Source organism: Eutrigla gurnardus (genome assembly GCF_963514095.1).
Source record: "Eutrigla gurnardus genome assembly, chromosome: 10".
Lineage (NCBI taxonomy): Eukaryota > Metazoa > Chordata > Actinopteri > Perciformes > Triglidae > Eutrigla > Eutrigla gurnardus.
The window spans coordinates 5,549,922-5,562,059 of record NC_139924.1 but is presented as its reverse complement, the minus strand read 5'-3'; the positions used below and the strand labels follow the sequence as shown (position 1 = coordinate 5,562,059).

The 12,138-nt window shown below is 44.6% G+C and overlaps 2 protein-coding genes across 3 annotated transcripts in view; both read right to left on the bottom strand.

Annotated features, from left to right (window-relative positions):
* Window positions 1–4,714, bottom strand: part of npas1 (neuronal PAS domain protein 1) — a 54,281-nt gene extending 49,567 nt beyond the window's left edge. For both annotated transcript variants that reach the window (XM_084018657.1, XM_084018656.1), the window contains exons 1-2: window positions 2,610–4,714; window positions 2,386–2,522 (exon numbers count right to left, since the gene is read on the bottom strand). The gene's annotated coding sequence lies outside the window, so the exon portion shown is untranslated. The remainder of the gene's footprint in view (window positions 1–2,385; window positions 2,523–2,609) is intronic.
* Window positions 4,715–7,060: 2,346 nt separating this feature from the next.
* arhgap35a (Rho GTPase activating protein 35a) overlaps window positions 7,061–12,138 on the bottom strand; it is a 58,714-nt gene continuing 53,636 nt past the window's right edge. The window contains exon 7 of the mRNA XM_084018655.1: window positions 7,061–11,019. Coding sequence (XP_083874781.1) covers window positions 10,527–11,019 — 493 coding nt within the window. The 3' untranslated portion in view covers window positions 7,061–10,526. The remainder of the gene's footprint in view (window positions 11,020–12,138) is intronic.

Sequence of the window (12,138 nt, the reverse complement as noted above, 5' to 3'; positions counted from 1 at the left end):
CAAAGTCTTTAAGATTCATCCTCTGTCTAAGGCAATCCATCAAGTCGAAATATTACGGTCTGGATCAAAGATGTGGACAAACCAACTAACAGAAAATTAAGACTCTCGTATCCATTAAAACGAATGAAGTCTAATACAACAAGCAGTACGTTCTACTTTTATGAAGGTTATAGTGTTTTTTAGACATCTGTTTACTTTATGATGATTTTGGAGGTTGTTGTTGATTTGTATAAAGTCATACTGATTATATATTGGTCATTCCCTGTGTTTTATAGCACGCTGACCGCCCCAATAAAGGAAAATAGTGAACCAACTAGAGGGTAGCTAATAACTACTTATAATTCAATTCAGTTTTTTAGACTTCTACTTTTTAAATCTTTTTTGCTATTACATTCTGGACAGTTTTACATCCTCGGGCCTCTAAAATTATAGGTTAAATATGCAAAAAATCTGAGAGGAAAAAAATCCCTGCTTAAGATGCTCATGATCTCACAGACATTTACAAACTGTGATGATGGGTCACATGTTACTGCGGCGTCATTAAGAGAGACTGTCAAAGTTAGTGCTCCAAAGCATCCGAATTTGGATGGCTAATTATGAATCGTTAATTGTAATAGCTCACACACTTGTGCATGAATATATTTTGGTGATGGCGTGTGTGAGTGCATGCGTGCACGTGAGTGTGCATGTGTGTGTGTGTTGTGATTGACAGCTGCCACTGACCTGTGCCAGTCAGAGTGCCATACTGTGGGGCGGTGGGGTCGATCGCTACGGAGACGACCTTCGCCCTCATCTGCATCCTGCCTTCATTAGCAGAGCCAGGCAAGGAGAATAACAACCCAATAAATTAATAAAGAGTAAGAGGGGAGAGAAGGAGGGAGGGAGGGAGGGAGGGAGCGGACAAGAGGAGAGCAGGCAGAGCAAGGGTAACGCAGGAAGAGAGAGGGAGGGAGGGAGGAAAGGGCAGGGAAGGAAAGGTATGAGAGGAAGGAGCGACACACTGAAGCATGTAGGGCTGGGAGTGAGGAGATGGAAGGAAACGCTGCAACAAATAAAAAAAAGAGTGTGTCCGTGTGTGAGAAGGCAACGGGTGTACGGTCACTTCAGGGAGAGAAAAAGAAAAAAAGCTAAAGTATTGAATTTAACCCGAGCTATAAAATCCAAGATGCATCTGCAGGATATTGTGACAGCGCACCAAACCACAAGTCAACCAAATCTGTAAATTTATCCAAGAAGGACTGGGAACAGATTTTGCCAAATGTATCTCTGGGGCTGATTTAGAAATGTGGCTCCGAGCCCTGTTTAAACAGAGTATTGATACATTACCATCTGCACTGGCTCTTAAATGCCAGTATTGACAGAGATGCTCTAACTAGTCCACAGAGCAGCATTTTGACGGAGCCAAATGTTCCAGATTTCACACACACACACACAAACACACACACACCCCCTCGTGTTCATGATTGGGTTGACCACACAGCAAATGTGTTGATAAAGTATGAAGTTTAATCATCCACTATTGTACCAGATGCACAGCCTTGCTGGTCGGGTTCACCAGCAGAGAGAGAAAAAAACTCTCGCATACCTCCACACTCGCAGTAAAACACACACACAGTGGAGTCCAGGGGAAGCTCGCCGTGTAAATAAATTATGAACAAGTATGTTACGCAGGATAGACTGTTGGTTGGGAGCTTTCCCAGGAGGACTCTAGTAATGATGTTTTCTCATCTTCCAGCAGAGTTGTGTAGCACACACCAACTTCCATTACTCCATCTTCATCAGCGTGATGGATGGACGTGCGACCGATACTTCATGCTAGGATATCAATGTTTTAGATTTCTCAGAGAGCTTTCAACAACGATGTGTGAATGTGTGACTACTCTAGTATTCTACAAAGAGTACGGGATTACAATGGCAGCTTGATGGAAGCCAGTTTTCGACACCGCGTTGGAAGAAGATTGTACAGATGGATCGGTTTAAAACGTCGTGAGATGTTCGAGCCGATCACAGCCGAGTCTAATTGAATTCACAGAGACAACAACATCAGCCGGCGTGCAGCCTGCTACAAGCACCCAATAACACACATCACGTCAAAAAGGCCCCATCTGTTGAGAAGACACAGGTAATGTGCCTGACCCTATTCCTCTGTCTCTAACTGAGAAGTGCTGGCTGTTCAGGGTCGCGGAGTGTGAGCGCCAAGGAGCGAGGCCTGCTGTGCTGGGGAGGAAATTCTCAGGGCGATCGATGCGGGGGATTAGGGCCGGCTTTTGGGCTCAGAGGCCTGGATCTGAGCAGTATTCTCAGTGGGGCTCCTGGGAGAGCCGGGGAGGAAAGCTGGAGCAGAGAGAAGAGGAGGACCAGGGGAGAGAGGAGAGAGAGGCTAACCTGGAACTGTCAGGAGGCTGAGAGAGGGCTGGCCAGGCTGGGAATAGAGGAGCTGTCATGGTCCCGGTTGACATTATGAATGGCGCTGAGACCCTGCCACCCACTCAGATAAACACCGGCCAGTCTGATTGTATAGTCTGTGGAGCAAAGAGGACATTTAATGTAGCAAGAGAGAGAAAACAAACTGATTAACACTGATGAAGTTGGTTATTTTGCATCCTTACTCTTCATTTTTTATTTTTTTCTTCAGGCCAAAATCGGTGGTTGTCTTCTAACTTGATGAGTGCAGCACACAACAAAAGGCTCCCTCCGTCTGTGTTTCTGCCTCTGATGCTCATGATTGGTCAGCCCGTTCGCCAGCTCGCCACTCTCCCCCGGGTACAGACGGTTGGATCCATGATTCATTTTGCAATGAGGAGAAGAAAAAAAAAAAGAAGAGAGCGCATGTGAGAGAAGAAACAGCCAAGACCACTGGGAAATTATACGGTGGAGCGGCGTGGTGGATCTGGAATTAAACGGCATAATTAATCAAGCAAAAAAACAAGCACGTTGCTCATACATTTATTATTTGCATTTTTTCCACTTCAGGAGATGTAATCAGCAGCTATACGTCGGGGCCCGGATCCATGTCACAGGGACCTGGAGGCCGAGCGCCCATTTTGACCACTGACCCTAAAAGCGTAATGTGGGATCACTTCTGCTGAACGCTTGTTTTTTTCCACACTGACTGTCATCTCCACACAATGCCCTCTGCCTCCAAAGTAATCTCCACAACAAGCAGAACAAGTCCCACGGAATCATGTTGCCGTCTCCCTGTCCTTTAAATTAGGGTGTCTGTAAAATTGGGTTCACACCTCTGGGGTCTCTGTGGAGTTGTTCTGCATTATGCAGCGTGTGCACTTGACCCGCTGAAGCAAAACTAGCCACTTTAAGAAAGATGGCGTGGAAATATTACAGCAATATGATCACAAAGAAGTATGGGGCTGACAAAACCATGTAAACCACTCACAAAACAACTTGGAAATAAATAAATCGCTGTCGCAAACATGCAAGGTCACAAGGGTCGCATGCCATTTAGCAGCACATGCTAAACCCACATCCATCGTCCTTATGAAAGGGTTTTTTTCTGATTTCTGTTTATGGTTGATGTGATTTTGGAGACTGGTCCCAATAAAATAATTTACTTTGACAAAAACAGTCAGATAATTTGACTTATTTGAAAGTTTGTTTGCTGTCATGTTACTCTGAAAACTCATTTACCACAATAGTGATGGTCAGGTCTGTTTGTAGTCTTAGTGTAAAGCTGATAAATGCTGTTTTTAACGAGTAAACTAAATCATAATTTAGTTACACTAAATCCTTCCCCATGGGTTGTTTGCATGAATCTGCCTGCCATGTTGGTTATTTTTACTGTGGTATTTTCAAAAAGTTATTATCCCAATGTTTCAACCTAACGACCCATTCTCACATCCTGCAATGTGTCTCTGGTTGATTTTAATAGTGTGTGGATACCGGAGATGCCACAAAGAAATAAACAATTTAAAAAAGATGTGAGAAGTTTTATAGTTGTTTTCTATCCCTCAGATCGATCTCGAGACACACCAGGTTTGGAGTTTACATGAATTCATGCACATATATTTCTAACCTTGATTTATTATTTCTAGGTTTACCACAATGTTGTTTTGTTCTCTGTAATACTTTATTTTCTTGCTGTAGATCATGAAAGTTTGATCATCTTATAGATACAGAATAGTGGTAAATGCAATGAAACACTATCACACCATCTCAGTTATTATAATAGACCTAATAATATCTAAGTATAACAGGTTGTTGCATTGATCACAGGATCTATTTTGCAGCCATAACAGGCGCCTCATCTCCCACCTAGATGTCCTGTGCCTCCGCCACATGGACCTAACCCTCGTTATGGCCATTATGCATTAAACACATCCGCGTATCACTTTCCAGCTGCTCAATGCGGCTCGTTCCTGGAGCGCCGTCATCAATCGAGCCATCAATATGGAAACACCACTGTGACCCAGACATTAATCAATGGGCTCCTCGGGGAGGAGAGGGAGGGCAGGGGCACCTAAAATCATCAATGAGACGGATCGGCCCGCAGTCGGCCTCGGACAGTCCGTATTGATAAGAGCATTTCCACCTGTAGCGGCCCGGAGCCGAGAGGCAGGCCGCATCTGAATTCAATACGGTCCGCCGCCGCAGCTGCGAGCCCGGAGCCCAGAAAGACACGGTTGAGCGGAGATACGTGCCTCGACTCACCATAAGACCAGTCTCCTTTCTCCATATACGTCCCCTCTCTCCCCCCCCCCTCCTCCTCTCTGTCTACCTCACAACTTTTTCTTTTTTTGTTGTTGTTTTTTTGGTCATGCTTCGCACTAAAGAAGCACATCACGCCTCTGATACACAGCAACAATAGCTTCAAATTAAGTTCTTTGTCTTTATTCCGCGGCTTACTTTGCCGAGCACCTCCTCCTCTCCCCCTCCTCTCTCCCCTCACAATCTCTGGAGTTTAGTCAAACCCATTTCCTCCTCCAACTTCAAACTGTGAAAAAGGGGAAGTGGAGCTCCACTTCAATGAGAAACGTCTTCGGAAGCTCGTCTCACGCGCTCATCTCACCGCGAGCGCGGGATTAAAGCGTCGTCTCGCTGCTGACATCCGAAAACCTACAAAAAACCCCAATCAATTAGGTCCGTGATGTGCGTTTGCCTCCTTTTACCCCGGATACAGCAGAGCGGTGGCTGACGGGTAGTGTGGGACAAGTCAGCCGCCTAGTGGCGTGGTTGTGTACGTGCAGGGAGAAGCAGCAAAGACGCTCAAGAAGAAAGGGAATATCAGAGAAGATATTAGATTAGAAATCAATAAGAACAATTGAGCTCTAATTCACTTTTACAAACTCCTCTCCTGTGACTGACTAATCCTGGCATTGCTGACGATCCCCATATTTGACTTCCAATCAAATCCCACACTCCCTCATGACACTTCTTAAAGGTTAGAGTTCAAGGGTCGCGTGTCTTGTGTGCACACGGGCCTGCCCTTTTCATTCCCAATCAGCCGCCATCGCTTTTTTTGTCTTCCCGTGCCAGAACGGAGAAATGCACCACAAAGGTCAGGGGCATGGATTTCCTTTGGTTTGACTCAATAAAAAGGTCAGATGAGGGCACGGCGAAATGGCAGCGAGGCCTTCACATCACCCTCACAGGGACCCGAGTCCTCACATCACCCTGAGAATGGCACAGGCGGCGCCCTTCTCACTGAAACCGGGAGGGTCCCGTGGGCCGCCGTGACCTTGTCTGGTCCCCCCACGTGGCTTTAGTGGCCCTTCAACGGCGTGCAGACCAAACATGAGCGTTTTGTGACAAATTTTAAAGATGCATGTCATTCGTAGGAATGCACTATTTGGGCTTTGGGCTGACGGGAGAGAAACTGGCTGACAGTTTATTGGTTTTAGTCTTTTTTGTGGTATTTGATGAAAAATATATAGAATATCGCTATTCTCAACCTTAAATTTAGATTAGAATGCTTAAACATATTGTCAGCCATGTTATTCAGCCATAATGTATGTGTGTGGCAAGGAGTGCTATTCATGCAACATATCACAGTACAGGAAGTGAGTAAAAAACATGGAGGATTCCTCACAAGACATGTGAAATGTCAAAATTCAAATTTAGGGCTTTTATGAATGAATGTGCACACGTCTTCATATTACTAATACTTCATCTACTGGCACAAACTGATAAAGCAACAGAAGATTATGGAAATGGGTCTTCACTGACTTTTCTTGTACAGCGTGTTAAGTGTGTGAGAGTCTCTGTCATAACAGATCAGAGCTGCTGTGTTTTGCACCTCCACCCAAAAACATGCATTCAGGGCGGCTGCATCTTCATTGGCCATTCATCGTATAAAGGGTTGTAAGGATCCCAGTTTTCTCCCGTCCACATGTCAAAGACACACAGTCCCAAGACTGCTCCCACTTTAAACAAAAAAAAAAAAGTCACGTATCTTAATAAGTGACTAAGAAAGGCCTTTATGTGAATAATCAATGACAAATATAGCTGTTTGCTGTGTGTATGGAGGGATTTCGTTTGCAAAATCAACTGAATAACATGTATATTTCGACTTTACTTTCACACTTAAATCTATACTGCTTCATGTAGCTGTTCAACTTTTTCCACTCATGCTGTAGATGGTTCAAGGGATGCAAGATGATTAACAGGGTCGGAATGAAGAATTAACATACCTGTTACACAACGATCCATTTTTATAAAAAATTAACAGATTACTTTACCTCTCCAAGCCTCTTACATTCTGAAAAATAAACAAAAGCAGGAAAATCTGGTCACAGCCGCCGGTGAGAGGTTGCAAGCAGACATATCTTCTTCTCATGGTGTCACCAACTTAAAAAAAACATTACCTGCCCTGACTGCCGATTATAAAAATACAATTTGAAAATTCAGATGTGCAGGGCTATTGTATGATGTTGATAAATAGCAACTTATGAGTGGATTCTTGATGCTTTTTCAGAGATTAGTGGAGGTTAATTTGTATTTAGAAGTTAAGAAGATTTATTCAACTGCAGTCTGATCAGGATTTCCTAATCTGTTCCACGTGTCACAAATAATCACTCATGTGGAACAAAGAGACAAGAAGCAGAAGTTTTACAAGATTTGATTTATTAACTATGATACAGATCACATAAGGCCTTGCTGTATACACCATTCCCATTGAGACAAATTACCATACTCAGCAAATGACAGTTTTTTGTTTGTTATCTTTTCACTTTACAGTACTTCATTTATTATTTTTTTTATTATTTTCTCCCCCCTCCCACCCCCGCCCATTATTTCTTTTTTTTTTTTTATCATCTCTTAAATAGTGAGAGTGGTGGAGCCCTCTTCCTTGTTTGGGAAGAAATCATGCACTATACTGGGCTGGTCTCTCAATCGTTCACAAAGCAATTGTTAAAAAAAAAAAGCTTTGTATTTTTTAATTATTAAAATAAAACATAAAAAGAACCTTTTTTTTCTATCACCACTGACTAAAGGGCAAAGTGTTAGACCCCCTAACAAACCAATAAACAACCATTTGAATACAGTTTTGCTTGTTTTTCATTTTAACTTAACAGACATCTGTCACCATTGTTGCAAAAAAAAGAAAAAAAAAAGAAAAGCAATGCAGCCACATATTATCGCTGAACCAAAGTCACATTTTTAATTCAACTGTTCTTCTAAACTGTCACTTTGCTTCCCATCTCTCCCTCGACCCTTTTTTCCACAGTCTTTGGCTGCCTCACAGTCAGTTCAGTATTAACACATTGATATACACAGGGAACGCCACTGGCCGGCGTTCACACACACAAGTACCAGTGGTCACCCCTCCTTCCTCCCTCCGTCTCCCAAATAATGATCCCATTCACCCGCTCGCTGTCCGTCTCCCCTCCCTCTCACCCCCCATCTCTCTCACACTTTCTCTGAGGATCAGTGTGTGTAATCTGGACGAGCTAACAGGGTTACACAGCGGGGTGATGACCGCAAGGAGAACTGCATTCCTCTCCTTCACGTTTATTTGGATCACGTGGGTGTCTGGCCGTCGGCCAACCACAGCTTGCTAGCGCGTTAGCTCAGACCCTCCCGACCAAACACTTGATTCCTGTATCCTCTAATCACACACACACACACACACACACACACACACACAGACAAGGTACATAGGTAGTGTAGACGTATAAAAGCTCCTTTAAGAGTTCAGTGATTGGTTCAAAGTGTTTTTTTTTCTCCTTTTGGGCAGAGAGGACAGTCTGAGGAGACATGCAGAGATGCAATTCAGTGTCAAACAGAGTAAGTGACCTTGGTGAGCATCTGCTTAACATTAACACGCATAAGTTCACATGCGTGCACGCTTTCTCGAGCTCACAGAAACACACACAGAGACACACACACACTTCAAAAGCTGCTTCGATCAGGGCTCAGTAATTATCCTCGAGCCCCAGCTCCATGGTTTCTACGGTAACAGCAGGCTGGGCCGAGGAATTCTGTGATGCTCCGTTCCAGTCATGCAGACGGATGAATGGACTGTCTGTTCTGTCTGCTGTCTCTCCCAGATCCATGTGTCCCTCTTGGACTAGGAATGACTAGGGGATGTGGTGGCATAACAGTGAGGGCGGGGGAGTCTGGTGTAGTGGTTACACTCTTGTTAATTACATTAAGTCCACAGAAAGCAGGTTCGAGTCTCCTTTTCAGAGGCGTGACGCTGCCTCCTAAGAGGCCTGGAGTAATGGTTACCATCTATCCCCCCCCACCTGTCAAAGCATGAGCCTCGCCTGCAGCTCTTACGTTCAGACCTGTAATTCTACATTCTGCCTCAATCTCCTAAATCTTCATTTCATTCCACGAAAACATGACATCTGGGAAGTGGCATGCACTCCTTTAGAAAGGGCCGAGTGCTTCGCTGAAGTGGAAACCAACAACAAAAAGGCAGAGATGAATTCACTGCATGTCTAAATCACCTGCAAGAGCCTGAATCTATGTAATCTCAATTGATTTATACCAGATTAAAAACTGCTGTTGTTTTCATATTTACAGTCTCACACTTCACAAGCTCCAAAGTTAATTTGACCTGACGTACAGTGATGAAAAATCGTAACAATTGCACCTATAAGAGGATCTGTCGCTACACACACCACAGAAGGAAAATGGTGCTACGCCCATGCAGTAGTGGTTTCGGCTGCAATACCCATTTCTCCCTCTGGATGTCAGTGGTGTGCTCCCAGAGAGACAGAGAGCAGGGCGGACTGACAATAAAGTGAACGGTGGCTGTCATGTCACGGCAGCTCCAATTTAAAATGTGCCTTCAAAAGTGCTCAGAAAAGTGCTTTTTGAACAAGGTCCTTTAGAGCCGACTCGTAAAACCACCACAGTGTGAAAGAAGCAACATGACAGGTGAAGGTCCAACACTGGAATTATTCCCACTTTCTGCCTAATACAGGGAAATTCACGTAAAACCAAAAGGCATGGATACATGCGCACACAGACAGGCAGTCACACAGACACACAAGGCCACGCGTTGAGTGACAGGCCGGCGTTTTCTCTATGGAGGCAGAATAAAAACCGTGTTGGGAATCAAGGTTTAGAGGATTCATGTATTCACCTTTTAAGCTGTGTTCTTCATGTGATTACAAAGACAGGACACGAGGGTGAAGTTCAAACAGAGAGAGAGAGCCTTCCTAGAATGCAAAGGACGTGAGAGTTCCCATAATCCTTTGCTCCAATTTGTTGCCGAGCAGATCCGGTCGGTTGAGATTTTTTTTTCTGTGCTCAACTGAAACTGATGTTGTCTGTGTGTGTGTGTTGCTGTGTGAGGGGTTGATAGCGAGGAATGTGTGTGTGTCACGGAGGACAGAACGTCCTGTCGTGTGAGTAGTAACGCGTGTTTCTTGCTTCCTCTGTACAGCGGCCAATAAACATGTTCAGGACTCTCTGCTCCACACAGCCCCCCAGGTAGGTACAGTAGGGTCGGGGTTGCAAAAAAAAAAAAAGAAAGAAGAAGAAAGTGCGCCGGTGAACGAAACTCCCACAAAGCTAGAGGCGAAGGGATCGAGGAGAATGGTTGTCGGAGGCCAACTGGGTGTGTGTCTGTTTGTGTGTTGTGTGGTGAAGCGATCCCAACATTCCCCCTTTCTACTCGACTTCCTCCCTGAGTCCCTTTAACAGTTACTGGCAACATCTCACTCATTAGTGTGTTTGTGTTTAGGTTCTCTATAAGGCAAGGAGGGCAGCTCAAGATGAAGCGACACTGAGAGACAGAGGGATAAAGTGGCGAGGAGGGAGAGAGATCATACTGCCAGTTCAGAGGCTCTTCAGTGTTCCCCCTATTCTGCCTTGTGTGTGTCCATTTTTCTATTAAGCAACGAGGCTTGAAAACCCCCTTTCCTCTCCCAAACATGTAGGTTTCTCCCTGTACATACTGCATCTCACTCACTCTCCCAACTTGTCTTCCTACCTCTGGTTCTCCTTTCAATTTATCTTCTACAATTCCTTCTCAAACTCCAGCTAAACCCTTAAATCTCTGAATCTCATTTTCCGTCGTCTTGGTTTTTTTCCTCCTCTTTCCCTTGATCCCTGGTTCACAGCGTGTGTTGTTCCGTCGGGGGGTGGTGGGGGTGTAGGGAGGGCGGCAGCAGGGCTGGGATGGGGGACTGGGGAGTAGCAGGTGGGGAGTGGGGTGGGGACTGATGATGATGGTGGTGGTGGTGAGGGTGGTGGTGGTGGTGGATGGGAGGGCCATAGTGTGGGATGACAGGAGGGGTGGCTGGGAGGACGTAGGGAGTCGGGGACGGAGCCGGTGAGGATGAGTAGCCTCCGGCCATGCAGGAGTAGGCCGAGGTCCCTCCCCCGGAGGAGAGCGTGGAGGTGGGGGAGCCGGGGAGGCCGTCGGCCAGCGGCTGATTGTAGAAGAAGTACGCGCACTGGTGGATGAAGCTCTCGATGATTGTCTGGTAAGTGCGGGTGGCGGTCAGCGCGTCCATGGTGGTGAAGTCCGGTCTCATCAGAGTGGGCCAGAAACAGATGGACAGGTTCTCGCTGGTCATCAGGTTCAACTTGTTGTTCTGGCTCACCCTGCACAACACAAAGACAGCAAATAAGTGTCCAGATCACCACCATTTTTACCAGAAAATGTATTTAGTGGGATGAAAATCTCCTGATCACATGATCCAAATCACTGGAAAGGATTTTGCTCCTGATTTGGCATAAAAAGGCCTGAAGGGGGGGGGGTCTCTTTTTTCTAAAATGGTCTGTAAAGAACTCGGGTTTATTTATACTGTGGACTGTAAAGTAGAGCAGAGAAGAGCAAACAGGACTAATACATGTTTTGCTTGAAAAGTAATTGATTAATTGAATATCAGAACGATTACAGCATGATTATTTCCTGGCAAATCCGACTAATCGGCTGCTAGTTGCAGCTCTACTATTTTGCATTTTAAAATAATGTAACAAGAAGATCCTGCTAGCTGTTCGGTGACACTGTTAGCTCAATGCTAATGCGCTCACAATGTTAGGTGTAATGTTAACATGTTCTTTATCTAATCTCTCTACAATATTAATTATTTTCGCAGGTATTTAGTCATAAACCAAAGCGTTGAATAAATTGAAATTTTGAATACATTTTAGATTAAGCAATACCTGTATGTTTTTTCTTTTTTTTTCTTTTTTCTTTGATGTAATGTGATGGCCGTGGTTTCCGGTCATTTTTAACTGTTTTGTGTCATTGTGTTCTGTATTGTTTATGTATTTTACTTTTCTATTTGGGTTTTTTGTAGGACCACCTCGAAAACGAGATGCTGCATCTCAAAGGGATATCCTCCAATAAAGAAATTGGAATATACTATAATATAATATGTGATCATCATTAAAGGTTAGTACAGATGTGAGCTGTAAGCAGTTCTATCAAAGAGGGAATTCTTCTTCGTTTGAAGGAGGTAAACCCACAGCTCGGGACTCATTGATCTACATTATAGTTATGATGTTATAATGTTTCTGGCATGTTTGTCATCAACATACAAATAGAGAACAACAAATAAAGCACTGCATCAACACAGGTCCGTGACTCAACCGGAGCCAAGCAAACCACCACTCTGTCAGCATGCTAGTCTGGGTGATGTCACCGCTGGGTCATATGAGTGGATGACCAGCAGCGTAGTCAGCAGGGCTGTCAGAGGTCAACTCTGACCCCGTCAC